A 14,614-nucleotide genomic window follows, 5' to 3' on the forward strand; every position below is an offset into this window, starting at 1 on the left:
GAGGTAGGTCCAGAGGAGGAGGGGCTGAAGGCGTGAAAAGGCACGCAGGCGCACTACACGGAGCATCGCCTGCCGCCGCGCACCTCACGCCGCGCACCTCACGCCGCGCACCTCACGCCAGGCCTACACTCGGCACAGAAGAAGTATTTTTCTTCTCTGGAAGGTGAACGTTTATCGCATTTATTTCCCAAATCTGGTAACATGGCAAAATATATCAGTCTAACTGAAGCTAACAAAGAACTCAAGGTCTTAATAGACCAGAACCAGACCAGTGGCTCCGTGGCCGTTCACCCCTCCACCGTAAACCCGCTCGGGAAGCAGCTCTTGCCGAAAACCTTTGGACAGTCCAATGTCAGTATTGACCAGCAAGTGGTAATTGGTATGCCTCAGAGACCGGCAGCATCAAACATCCCTGTGGTAGGAATCCCAAGCCCACCCAGCAGTCACTTTGCCTCTCAGAACCAGCCTTCCTACTCCCCACCTCGGTGGGCCAGGCAGCACAACAGGAAAGGAGAGAAGAATGGCATGGGCCTGAGCCATCTTTCCATGAAGGTCTGGGAGACGGTGCAGAGGAAAGGGACCACTTCCTGCAAGGAAGTGGTGGGCGAGCTGGTCGCCAAGTTCAGAGCTGCCAGCGACCACGTCTCACCAAACGAGTCAGCTTATGACGTGAATAACATAAAACGGCGCACCTACGATGCCTTAAACGTGCTGATGGCCATGAATGTCATCTCCAGGGAGAAAAAGAAGATCAAGTGGATTGGTCCGACCACAAACTCGGCTCAGAACTGTCAGAACTTACAGGTGGAAAGACAGAAGAGACTTGAAAGAATAAAGCAGAAACAGTCTGAACTTCAACAACTTATTTTACAGCAAATTGCCTTCAAGAACCTGGTGCTGAGAAACCAGTATGTGGAGGAACAGGTCAGTCGGCAGCTGCCGCCCAACTCAGTCATCCACCTGCCCTTCATCATCATCAGCACTAGCAAGAAGACCGTTATCAACTGCAGCATCTCCGACGACAAATTAGATTATCTGTTAAAGTTTGACAACTCATTTGAAATCCACGATGACATGCAAGTGTTGACGTGGATGGGCATGACTTTTGGGCTAGAGTCCGGGAGCTGCTCTGCCGAAGACCTTAAAATGGCCAGAAGTTTGGTCCCAAAGACTCTGGAGCCGTACGTGACAGAAATGGCTCAGGGAACTTTTAGAGGTGTGTTCACGATGGCAGGTTCCACGTCTAATGGCACGCAGCCCTCTGCCAGTGACCTGACCAACGGTATGGATGGGATGCCGGCCACAAGCTCCAATGGGTCTCAGTACCATGGCTCCAGAGTGGAGACCACAGCAGTCCAGGAGGAGGAGGAGGAGGACAACAACGATGATGACTTCAGTGAGAATGACGAGGATGACTGACGTCCTCTCCCCTTCAAATTCAGCTTCAGGAAAACATTTAGGGAAAAGAAACTTTTTTTTTTTTTTTTTAATGTGAGCTTTTCTGTTTCTTTTTTGCCTACTCTCAAGAAGATATTGGTAAGCTGTAGAATTTAGATATGCACCTCTGATAAGCAAGGATTGTTTCCCGTATGATTAAGACGTGCTGTTGATGTGTGTTTTGATACCAGTGTGCTGACGCAGAGCCTTTATTTACTTTTTAGGATTTTGTGTTTTCATTTTCTATTTTTCTTTAAATGCAGAGTTCATTGTTGCCCCTTAACAGTTTTTGCTGAGTTTACTGAAGAAATTGTACTTCATCCACATCCATGAAAATAAAATGCTCTCCTGTTGTGCACAGTGAGTACCGAATGCCGTTTATTTGTCATGGGTTTGGATGGCACCCCCACTGATGCATAGCAAGACTCTGAGTTTTCCATTTGTTCAGTTGTGCAGTGTCCAGAGCCCCAAGCAAATGGCAGAATTCTATTTTCAGAACAATAAACACCATTAATCTTTAAAAAAAGAAAAAAAAGGTAGGGACTTTAGGAGGTGATTAGGCCATGAGGGCTGTGCCCTCATCAATGGATTAATGCTGTTATCATAGGAATAGACTTTTGATAGAAGGATAATTTCAACCCTATTCCTCTCTCTGTCTTGAATGCTTGCTTGCCCTTCTGCCATGTTAGGACACAGCAGGAAGGTCTTCACTAGGTGCCAAGCATATGCTGGCACCATGCCTTTGGACTTCTCAGGCTCCAGAACCATGAGCCAAATAAATCTGTTTATCTTTATAAATTACCCAGTCTGTTATAGGAGCAGAAAACGAGCTAAGACAGGATGGCTGAAGGCTCCCAGGTGGCAATCAAGGTACATCTATCTATGCAGGAATCATTTGCTGACTGGAAGCAAGATGAGTAGGTTTTCCTTTTTCAAATCTGTGAGATAGAACAGTGGTGGAGCCTACAGCAGTGTCATGGTATGGTGAGAAGAAACTGGGTCAGAATCTAGGTAGCGAGATCTTGACTCATTAATACGAGAAAGTTGTACCAAAAGTGTGGCTGGGGGCAGCAGAGGGAGCTGTTGCTTTCTTCAAGCACAGTTTCACAAAGGGTCATCTTTCCAACCATATGCAGACCTGTCCAGAGTTCCAAGAAAAAATACACACTAGAGTAATCACTGTGAAAGCAAGACGGTAAGACCCATAAGAGAGGGCAGGTAGTTAATTACAATGAGATACCACTTCATACCCATTAGAATGGCTATTATGATTATTATTTTGAGGTAAGGTCTTCCTCTATTGCCCAGGCCTGCAGTGCAGTAGAAAGATCATGGCTCACTGCAGCCTCAACCTTCCAGGCTTAATCAGTCCTCTCACCTCAGCCTTCCGAGTAGCTGGGACTACAGCTACTCCACACCTAGCTAATTTTTTTTGGTATTTTTTGTAGGGATAGGGTTTCACCATGTTGCCCAGGCTGATCTCGAGCCCCTGGGCTCAAGCAATGCACCTACCTCAGAGTCCAAAAATGTTGGAAATATAGGTGTGAGCCACCACACGTGACCGTGACTGACTTCTTTTACTTAGCAAAATGTTTCCAAGGTTCATCCATCTTGTAGCATGGATCAGTACTTCATTTCTTTTTATGGGTAACATTCCATTGTATGTATGGATAGACTTTTTGTTTATCCAGTCATCTCTTGATGGACAGTTGGGTTGTTTCTACCTTTCGGCTGTTACAAGTAACAATGCAGTGAACATTAGTATGCAAATATCTGTTCACATCTCTGCTTTCAATTCTCTTGAGTATGTGTATATTTGAGAGTGGAATTACTGGGTCATATGGTAACAGTATATTAAGCCTTTTGAGGAACCCCCAGGCAGATTTCCACAGAGGCTGTGAAATTCTCACCAGCAACATACAAGACATCTAAGAGATGGTTTCGAGTAGTCTTGGGAGTAGAGAAGACATTACCAAGGTCACCTGTGTATAGTGATGGCACTGGCTGGTCCTTGTTTTTTTTTTTTTGAGTTGGTTTCTTTGTGTCCTGTCTGAAAACTTTTCCAAACCATGCTGAAAAACACATGCCTTTCCCCCCACCCCCATCAATTCTTAACATAGTTGCCCCACTTTGGAAGGCTTTCAGTTCCTAAAAATTTCTGAGGAACGTTGGATCACTGAGAGGGCTGCTCCTCACCTCCAAGGGACATGCCACATAACTCCACTTGCCCTGCTTATCAGATGTGGACTCCATGAAGGGGTGGGCACTGCCATAGCCAGTGTTCAGCCTTTGACCTGCCTTCCCCTTGGTGCACACCTAGAGCATCCAAATGAGCAGTCTCCTAAGGTCTGGAGCAAAACCTTCCCAGCCAAGTGCAGCCAGCAGCCCCAGAAGGTACCTCCTTTTGCCTTCTGGCCTCCTAATGTGCTTTGCATTAAAATACCCATTTTGGCTTTGCCTTTGAGTCAATTCTCAGGGCAGCAAATAAAAGATGAGCCATGAATATGTGGCCTGTGGAGATGTAGTAGACAGAGAAATGACTGCAATTCATTCCAGTCAGGCCCTTTTGGTGTTTTTCCCACACACCAACAATGCCTGGGACTGAAATGTGGCCTAGTCCGAGCTCCGCCACTAACTGGAGGTGCAATTTCAGCAAATCCCTTCTCTTCTCTCAGTCTCAGTTACCCCATCTAATAAATGGGCAGGGAATCTCCAAGAGACACTTCCAACTCTAAATATGCTATGACTAACATTCAAGCAGAACCTGACTCTAAGAAGCACAGTGGGCATCCTTTCTGTGCAATAGAATGATAATCAATACTTTGGAAGATATTTCCTTTCCTGGCAAAAATGGTATGAAATAAATTTATAACGATACTGGTCTCAAGCCCTCCAAAACAGAGCTCCACTCTTGAAATTTTATAGGATAAGTTTTTATTTGCAGAATTTGAGTGTGACCTTTGCTGAGGCAGAACATGGTGTTGGGGGAGGGGGAGAGGCAAATAGGGGTGGGAAATACTGGATTGTGATTAACCAGATAATGAACCCCATCTGCTTTCAATCATCCACTTCCTGTTCTCCCAGACCTCTAAACTTTTAATATTAATGGAAACAGATTTGAATTCTGGAAAGGGCTATTCTGGAAAATAATTGGATATTTACTAGGTGAAAAGTGAAATTGCACAGGCATTTCATAGGGTTTGGTATTTGACAGGTGCCGTTTTTCTTTCCAGTGTGTTGCATACCTCTGTTTTATAAACCAGTATGGATAGTGGTATAAAAGATTACGGGTTTACATGGTGGCAAGGCCTGGGAACATGTTCGGGGGGTTGGTGGGCAGGAAGAGAGAACTTCAACTGGGGACAAGGCTGAAATGCTTTAAGTAGGAAAAAATATTTGAAGGCAAAGAATATTTCTTTAAAAGAAATGTAGCCATGTTCATAAATGGAGATTGCAGAGAGAGAGAGGGAGACTGGCTTACCTATGAAGTCTACCTCCATACAAGAAGGTAATGCCTTCCTTGGCTTCATAAAGAACTTTGTAGTTAGAGAAGGCAGGAAGGCACTGGAAGAGAGTGGGGAGGTTTTATTAAAACAAAGCACAGAGTTCTCCAGGGTTGTAGGCAAGCAGAACAAATGGAAAGCGGATCTGCCAGAAAGCAAAGGAGGACTGCTCCAGTGGGGTGACTCAAGCCCTTTGGGTTCTTTCCCTTGAGCTTCTCTCACTTCAGTCGTTACTACTGTGATCATTAGGATTCCCCACACGTTTCTTCTTTAATGGTCTGGCCCTAGTGTGGACAGAGCCCCCGCTTTTTTTGAGATGGGGTTTTGTTCTGTCACCCAGGTGGGAGTGCAGTGGCATAATCATAGCTCACTGCAGCCTCGACCTCCTGGGCTCCAGCAGTTCTCCCGCCTAGCCTCCAGAGTAGCTGGGACTACAGGGACACACCATCACTCCAAGCTATTTTTTTTTTTTTTTGGACAGATGGGATTTCACTATGTTGCCCAGGCTCAAGTGACCCTTCTGCTTTGGCCTCTCAAAGTGCTGGGATTACAAGTGTGAGCCACCACACCTGGCCAACAGAGCACATTTTAGGCGAATTCCTTCAGAGACAGCTGAAACCTGCTGCCCCTTATCCACTCTCCCCCTTTCCCCCCTCCCCCCTCCCTCTTCCCCTCTCCCCCTCTCCCCGTCTCCCCTCTCCTCCTCTCCCTGGCTTCCCTCTCCCATCTCTCCTGACTCACTCTTGTCACCCAGGCTGGAGTGCAGTGGTGCGATCTCAGCTCACTGAAACTTCGCCTCCCAGGTTCAAGCGATTCTTGTGCCTCAGCTTCCTGAATAGCTGGGATTACAGGTGTGCACCGTCGCACCAAGCTATTGTTTGTATTTTTAGTAGAGACAGGGTTTTCACAATGTTGGCCAGCCTGGTCTTGAACTCCTGACCTCAAGTAGTCCACCCACCTTGGCCTCCCGAAGTGCTTAGATTACAGATGCGCACCACCACTCCTGGCTAATTTGTGTGTGTGCATGTCTTTTGAATAGAGATGGGGTTTTACCATGTTGTCCAGGCTTATATTCTCAAACTCCTGACCTTAAGTGACCTGCTTGCCTCAGCCTCCAAAGTGCTTGGATTACAGGTGTGAGCCACTGTGCCCTGCTTGATTTTCTTTTTCTTTTCTTTTTTTCTTTTTTTTGAGATGGAGTCTCCCTCTGTCTCCCAGTCTGGAGTGCAGTGGCACGATCTCAGCTCACTACAACCTCTGTCTCCTGTGTTCAAGAAATTCTCCTGCCTCAGCCTTCTGAGTAGCTGGGATTACAGGTGTGCGCCACCATGCCTGGCTAATTTTTGTATTTTTTAGTAGAGATGGGGTTTCGCCATGTTGGCCAGGCTGGTTTCTAACTCCTGACATCAAGTAATCTGCCCACCTCAGCTTCCCAAAGTGCCGGGATTGCAGCTGTGAGCCACCTCGCCCGGCCTGACCTGATTTTCTTTAAAAATGTATTTTCAAATTTAAATTAAGGAGAAAACACCAAGGGAATGCTTTACAAAGAGTACGTGCAACACTCAAATCAGGTTACCATAGTGGATATTTTCCTGATGCTGCCGTAATTTACTTGTAGTCCCAGAGACAGGTCTAGTTTTACCAGAATCTTAGCTGCTTTCTGGTCCTGCTAGCCCCCTGTCAGTCCCAATACGGCAGCCACCTTCTTATTTCCCACCAGAAGAGTGTGAGCACCCAGTTATCTTTTCCCTTTCTAACCAGGGTAGAAGGACTTGTTTCCCCAGTCCTATTTTTTCTCCCTCTAATCAGTGGTTCTGGTTTTCAGCTGAAGGATGCTCCTTGTTGACCGTCAGTTGGTAGGTTGAGGTATGTCTTTCATCTGTGAGTATAATGTTGGTCACATATGGGGCTGGCCAGCGAAGTCTGGACTGCTCAGTGCAGGCTGAGCCACTGATGGGAGAACAATTGAGTCCCCTACTTATTGATGAAGTAGCATATTTAGGTCTCAAGGGACAGACAGAATTACTTTGCAGGGCTTTATCCATATCCTTTGGGGAGGACACTGTAGGAGTATTAAAGAAGTAGCTTAATCATATAAAAAACCTTCTTCTGAGGAGGAGTCTTGATTGGCCATATGTGCCATTCCGCCTTTTCAGTTTCTTTAGATAGTTACTTGGAGAAAAAGATAAAATGGTTTAGCTTTCTTGAATTCATGAAGAAAATGGTGCGCTTATCCTGAAAACTAACTTATCCTGAAAACCAGCTTATCTTGAAAACTGGGCCTTTTAGACCAGTGTTTTTGCAGATGAGAAAACTGAGGCCAATATAGAGGAAAAGACTTGTCAAAGTCATTCAGTAAATCACAAACATAGCCAGAACTAGTCTCTAGGCCACTTGCATGCCAGGGCATGAACTACCAGGATAAGAACTTTGGGGAACCAAATTAAGAGAACTGAGGTAACTGGATTGCACAGAGACCAAATCCAGGACCAAGGGCATCTCAATAGTGCTTTCTAATTGAAAGTTCTTTTTTTTTGTATTTTTGAGATGGAGTCTCGCTCTGTCATCCAGTCTGGAGTGCAGTGGCATGATCTCGGCTCACTGCAACCTCCACCTCCTGGGTTCAAGTGATTTTCCTGCCTCAGCCTCCCAAGTAGCTGGGACTACAGGCATGCGACACCACGGCTGGCTAATTTTTTTTTTTTTATTTTTAGTAGAGATGGCGTTTCACTATGTTGGCCAGGCTGGTCTCGAACTCCTGACCTCAAGTGATCTGCCTGCCTGGGCCTCCCAAACTGCTGGGATTACAGGCGTGAGCCACGTGCCTGGCCCAAATTGCAAGTTCGAAATCTCCCCAAGTGGTACAGGAACCCAGAGCAAGCAAAGATCTCTCTATTCCCACCAGCTTCAGTCCCACCCTCTGGTCTCCTTGGTTATAGCTAAAAGCTGGTTCCTGGTGGAAAATTCCTATTACTTCCTCTCCCAATAATTGCTTGCACTTATACAGGATACTGTGTTTGTTCCAGAAAACTCACAGAAGTTATGCCTATTAGGCTGTTCTTGCATTGCTATGTAGAATAGCAATGTGACGTGCCTGTTCCCCCTTCGCCTTCTGCCATGATTAAAAGCTCCCTGAGGCTTCACCTCTCCTAGTCTGCAACTTGCCTGCTCCACAAAAGTCCAGCTGAAGAAACCATTGCCCATTTTATGGTCTGAATAATAATACAGTTTATCTGTGTGCCAGGTATTCACTTTGTGGAACATCTACGGTGTTTTTTATTTATGTGAGATTCACATGCATAAAGAGAACCATTTTAAAGTGAAAAATTCAGTGTCATTTAATCCATTCATGTTGTGCAACCACCACCTCTATGTAGTTCCAAAACATTTCATCACCCCCAAAAGAAACTCCAGACCCCAAAAATAATAACTCTCCATTCCACCATCTCTAGCCTCCTCTAGCCCCTGGGAACCACCAATCTTCATTCTTTTGCTGTGGATTCACCTATTCTGCGTATTTTGTATCATACAATATGTGATCTTTGGTGTCTTCTTCCCCATAACATAATGTTTTTAAGTTTCATACAAGTTGTAGCATCATGCATCAGTACTTTATTCCTTTTTTTCTTTTTCTTTTTTTTTTTTTTGAGAGAGAGTCTCACTTTGCCACCCAGGCTAGAGTGCACAGTGGTGCAATCTTGGCTCCCTGCAGCCTCTGCCTCCCAGGTTCAAGCAATCCTCCCACCTCAGCCTCCCGAGTAGCTGGGACTACAGGCTCACGCCACTACACCTAGCTAATTTTTGTATTTTTTGTGGATATGGGGTTTCATCATGTTGGCCAGGCTGGTCTCGAACTCCTGGTCACAAGTGATCTGCCTGCCTTGGCCTCCCAAAGTGTTGATGTTATGGGTGTGGGCCACTGCACTTGGCCTGTTTCATTCCTTTTTATAACTGAATAATATTCCATAGTATGGGTATACCACAATTTTGTATATCCGTTGATGAACATTTGGGCTATTCCCACCTTTTGGCTTTTGTGAATAGTGCTGCTTATGACTATGTGATACATGTATTTGTTAAAGTACCTGTTTTCTAGCCAGGTGTGGTGACATGTGCCTGTAATCCCAGCTACTTGGGAGGCTCAGGTGGGAGGATCACTTGAGCCTGGGAGGTCGAGGCTGCAGTGAGCTGTGATCGCACCACTGCGCTCCAGCCTGGGTGACAGAGCGAGACCTAGTCTGAAAAAAAGTAGCTTTTTTTGCTGTTGTGAGGAGTATATATCTAGGAGCAGAGTTACTGAATCATACAGTAATCTATGTTTGTTTTTGAGGAACCATATGGCAAATTTTTTTTTATTTTATTATTATTATTTTTTATTATTATTATTTTTTAAGAGATGGAGTCTCGCTCTGTTGCCCAGGCTGGAGTGCAGTGGTGCAATCTCGGCTCACTGCAAGCTCTGCCTCCCGGGTTCACGCCATTCTCCTGCCTCAGCCTCCTGAGTAGCTGGGACTACAGGTGCCCACCACCACACCCGGCTAATTTTTTGTATTTTTAGTGGAGATGGGGTTTCACCATGTTAGCCAGGATGGTGTATGGTAAATTTTTAATATCATTTAGACTTCTTCTGACTACTTCTCAAGCTCCATGATCATATTCTCCCACTCTACAGCTGGTAGATGCTCAGGGGATATTAATTGTTTTTAAAATTGGTCTAAATCAAATGCAACTTTTCAAATAAATTTTACTGCAAATTTATTAGGAAATGCTTTCCAAAACCAAGCAGAAAATTATTTTTGAATTATAGACCAGCATTACCTAATACAATGTTTTGCACTGTCCAGTATCATAGCCATAATTAGGCATATGTGACTATTGAGCACTTCACATGTGCTAGTGAGACTGAGGAAGTAAATGTTAAATTTTATTTTATTTTTATTAAAAATAAAATTTAAGTTCAAATAGCCATTGTGGTTAGTGGCTACTACAGCTATAGACTGTATTCTCAATCTTTTCAGCATAATAAAAATCTGAAAAATTTCCCCAAGTATTATTTATTTTTCACATTAGTGGGGAGAGATAGCCTTGGGTATGCTAAAAAATAAATTTTCTTTATAGAAATCAAGCATAAATACTCATGCTGGTAAGGTTGTACAAAACTGACGTTTTCAAACAGCGCTGGTGGCAGTGTAGTTTTTCAATGAAAATTCATTTTGTTCATTAATTCATTCATTTATCCATCCATTCCTTGAGTGTTTTAGTGGAATGCTTATTATGCACTAGGCACTGTGCTGTATATATACTAAGGACACAAAGATGACCAAAACATTATCCCTCCTCTCAAAAGCCCACAGTCAAATAGCCAGGTAAACAATTGCAATACAATGTGATGATATTAATGGTTTCCATTTTTAAAGCACTGACTACATGCCAAGCACTGGCCTAGGGATTGTACAGACATTATCTCATTTAATCCTTCCAATAGCTCTGTAAGTTAGACATGATTATCCTCATTTTACAGACAAGGAAGCGCATCTTAGTGATCGTAAGTAAGTGGACTAATGTTGCCCCATGATTGCCACAAATGAAGTATATCCAAGGTATCGTTAATGCTCAAATACGGGAATAAGAGACTATGCCTAGAGTGTATGTAGGAGTGGGGGAGGGAAACTGCACTAGATCTTGAAGGATAAGAGATAAGCCCCACAACAATCCATGTGATTCTACGGCCTTGAACAATTCTCACATGCTTTTACCCAGTAACTCCACTTCTGGGAATTTATTGCAAGGAAATATCCAAAAGTATGGGGAAAAGAGCCCTGCTTGAATGAACTGTTTATTTCTCTATTATTTATAATTCTGAACAATTGGAAACAACCTATACATTTAACAACAGGGGAATAGTTAAATAAATTATGGTCCCTGTCATCTACGGAATATTGATGCAACCAATGAAAAAATTTTAAAATAATAATTGACAAGACTGTAGCAACAACAAAAACAAAATACCACATTGTATATTCACTATGAATGCAGTTATGGAGAACATAGTTACATATGGATAGGCCTAAAATAGAAACACAAAAAAAGGAGTTGTGTTCAGGTTGTGAAATCAGGGGTAAGAGTTTTTCTTTTCTTTTTTTTTTTTTTTTAAATGTTATTTAACATTATTTTATCTTTTACTGTGGAATAAGTGAAAATTTTAAAAAGAGACATCAAGCCTTTTTTCCCCCTGGTTTTAATGTGACTTTTACTTGTTCCAGATAGTCATTTTCACTGGAAATTTTGAGATTTCTTTAAAAATGGATTGAATATGGAAAATCATATGTGGTCCATCCCGTTTTAGCCAAATCAGAATCAGTCAGTCCCTGGGTAATTAAAATAAGTTGAGAATTGTTTTCTTTGCACACGTTTCAGTGGTCTTGATTTCATTGTGATATACAACAGAAATCATTTCTGTCAAATATTTGCTAATGTTTATGGGGCCGAGTATTTGAAATAAAATAACTAATGAGTGACAGTCATTTCATTTTTGAAGTGCCTGTCTCCTGGGACCCAAACTCGAGTTCTGAGTGTATTTCTTTTTAATTTAGATGATGACATTAATATAAATCCAAGTCTTTATTTTGATAATGGGTTGCTGCTGATTGATTAAATGTGGAAAAGAGGTTAAATGTGTTTGTCTTTCTTAAGTTGCTGGAATGATATAGCTGCACAAATACAACCTCAGTAATGCTATTGCCTTCTTGTGATGCAGGGTAAGCTCTTCAGACACAATTCTATTTACTAAAGGGACTGTTTCAAGCCTGAAATAAGCAATAGAGAGGGATCATTTTTGTTCAGGGTTTGTTTCCCATCCAGTATATAAGGTCGACTATTAGACCTAGCATGACATAGTAGCTAAGAGTCACACAGACCAAGCCTCAAATCTTGGCACTTCTGTTTGCTAGCTGTATGACCCTAGGCAAGTTACAACACCTTTCTATGCCTCAGTCTTTTCATCTCTTAAAAAAAAAAAAGAAAGGAACAGTTATAGAACCAACTGTTGGATTGTTTTGAGTATTATCTGAGATAACACCTAGCTCAGTATCTGACATACACGAAGTGCTTAATAAATGGCAAACACTATTGTAGCACATAGAAGACACCACACTAAGTAACAGGTTGTTTACTTGTCACTTTCCTCTGGTTATAAGTTACTTGAGGGCAGTGACTGGTTCATCATTGTAGCCCCAGTCCCCCAGCACATGGCCTGGGACACAGTAGTTGCTCAAGAAATGTTTGTGGGATGAATTTAATGAATGCCTGGTGATTTGTGGAAATACCAGAAAGCATGAGACGTGGCCCCTGCCCTTCAGGAGCTTACAGACATAATGGGTGGGCGGGTGGGTGGGCATGGGAAGAGATACACACAGGTTTCTGGGGGTTTGCGGGAACAGATAATTTAAAATCAAAAACCGGGTTTCGAGTACTAGTTTGGCTTGCTAGCTGTGTGGACTTTGAAATGTCAGGTAACATTTTTGAGCCTCAGTTCCTCAACCTAAAATGGGAATCATCAGCGATCATCATCTTCACAAAGGTATTATGCATTTATCTGATAAATGTATATGAAAGTGCTTTGTGGACTGAAAAGCAGGATATAAAATTTAAAAAGTGTTGTTACTCTAAATAACATCAGTGCTATGCTGGAAATTATAAGTTCCAGACCTTATTATCTTTAGGAGCTATAGGAGCTCTGAAAAGAGAAAAACTCCAAACCGATGGTTAATTAGATTACTATTATCGTATTGTCTATTAAAAAATAATATTCATTATTCACCTTTTAGAGATAAGGCCTATGTAGTGGTCTGCTTTTTATTATTTTGCCTAATCCAGGAGTTTCCAATCTTTTGACTTCCCTTTCCAGTTATTTCCTCTGATCCTGGAGAGAATTAACTGAGAGTCTGGAACTTTTTTATTTTTTTAATTTTGTTTTTGAGACAAGGTCTCCCTTTGTCACCCAGGCTGGAGTGCAGTGTCATGATCATGACCCACTGCAGCCTTGACCTCCAGGCTGAAGCAATCCTCCTACCTCAGCCTCCTGATTAGCTGGGACTACAGGCGTGCACCACCATGCCCAGCTAATTTTTGTGTTTTTTGTAGAGACGGGATTTCATCATGTTCCCCAGGCTTATCTCAAACTCCTGGACTCAAGCGATCTGCCAGAGTTTTTATATAATTTAAGTAAACAGGTCACCAAATTCAGTTGTTCTAGTTGTGCCCTGTATAAATGTGCCTGGCTGAGGGGACAAATAGGGTCTGAAATCCACCTGCCAAGCCACCCTTGGAGGGAGCATCTTTTCTAATGTACACAAAGATACGGTATGTGACAGCAGCTCTGCCTCTTAGATTATCAGCTCCTTGAGGACAGGGACTAGATCATAAACATCTTTGTGCTCCTCCTAGTCCTTTGAGCAGTGCTCACCAGAGGCCCTCTTGTGGGCATCAACCTGGACTCCCTTCTCTCTCTCTCACTCAACATATCCAATCAACCACTCTGTCTTTTTGATTCCACCTTTTAACTAATTCACAAATCTACACATTTCTCTGTCTTTCCTTTGCTGCCTCCCTAAGGTGTTCTTGTCTTGCTTAGAATTGAGTAGTCAAACAAGCTTCTCAGGCTCCTGTCTCGTTCGCTTCCTACACATTCTCCTTGCAGCTGCCAACTAATCTAAAATAGAAAGCTGACCATGTTACTCCCCTCATCACAGCTTACAGGATCCTTCATGGTCTGGTTCTGCCCCAGCTTCATTTCTCCCTCCCCACAAGCCGCCCCTTCCCATCCTAGGTTGCCTAATCTTTTTCAGTTCCACAAAGATCTTATGTCCTCTTGCTTTTGTCCGTACACTTCTTTCTGCTTGGAATTTTTCCTGCGAGCTGCTGCCTTTAAGCGAAACACTCCTATTCATTTTTCAGGTCCCACCTTGGACATCACATTCTCCAGTATCCAAAATCAACCCCAAGTTCAGGCTAGATGCTCACGCAGATACACCCTGTACTTCCCATATTACACAGTATTGCAATTGTCCATTTATATCTCTGTCTCTTTCCCCAGACTGTTAATTCTCTGAAGGCAGAAAGCATGCCTTTCTTACTCATGATTATTTCTCTCACCCTTCCGTTCTTAGAATACCTGATACACAGTAGGATTTCATTAGTTATTTGTTGAGTGAAAACATGAATCCCAGAGGCTCACTGGTTCTCATTCAAGGAGAGCTCTTTTGCACACGAATTCAGATGGTGCTAGGGTAAATTTAACTTTATAATAAGGAAGAAATTTTTTTTTAAGGATTGGCTATCTTTCATCGACAAAGAATTTGATATATACTTAGCTGCACCAGTTCAGACATACAAATCAAAATAGAGAGTGTGTATTTCAGAAAAAAAAGAAACCTTGCATTGTTTGAATTTAGATAGAGCATTTAGGAAAATTATCCCCCATTCTAGCATTCCTTTCACTGTTGTTTACTCAGTGGCTATGGTTTTCTTCTTGATTTAGTAGTGGTGGCTTTTTCCCCATAGCGTGAAATGTCTTCAGCCAAAGTAGCATTTATGAAAACCCCCAACCATATGTGTTCACTCCATAATCTGAACTCTTCCTTAAGCCCCTTACATGGTTCTCATCATTGTACCAA

At 42.9% G+C, this 14,614-nt stretch overlaps 1 protein-coding gene across 1 annotated transcript; it reads left to right on the forward strand.

Annotated features, from left to right (window-relative positions):
* Window positions 1–112: 112 nt before the first annotated feature.
* On the forward strand, window positions 113–1,791 carry TFDP3 (transcription factor Dp family, member 3). The gene has a single exon (XM_011988799.1). It carries the CDS (start codon window positions 202–204, stop codon window positions 1,417–1,419), a length of 1,218 nt encoding a protein of 405 aa, XP_011844189.1. The 5' UTR covers window positions 113–201; the 3' UTR covers window positions 1,420–1,791.
* The last annotated feature ends 12,823 nt before the right edge of the window (window positions 1,792–14,614 follow it).

This window comes from Mandrillus leucophaeus, unplaced genomic scaffold, assembly GCF_000951045.1.
Source record: "Mandrillus leucophaeus isolate KB7577 unplaced genomic scaffold, Mleu.le_1.0 Scaffold339, whole genome shotgun sequence".
Classification (NCBI taxonomy): Eukaryota; Metazoa; Chordata; class Mammalia; order Primates; family Cercopithecidae; genus Mandrillus; species Mandrillus leucophaeus.

What these genes read in the sequence shown, in the direction of transcription:
- TFDP3 (XM_011988799.1), top strand. Translation starts at nt 202, where the DNA reads ATGGCAAAATATATCAGTCTAACTGAAGCTAACAAAGAACTCAAGGTC.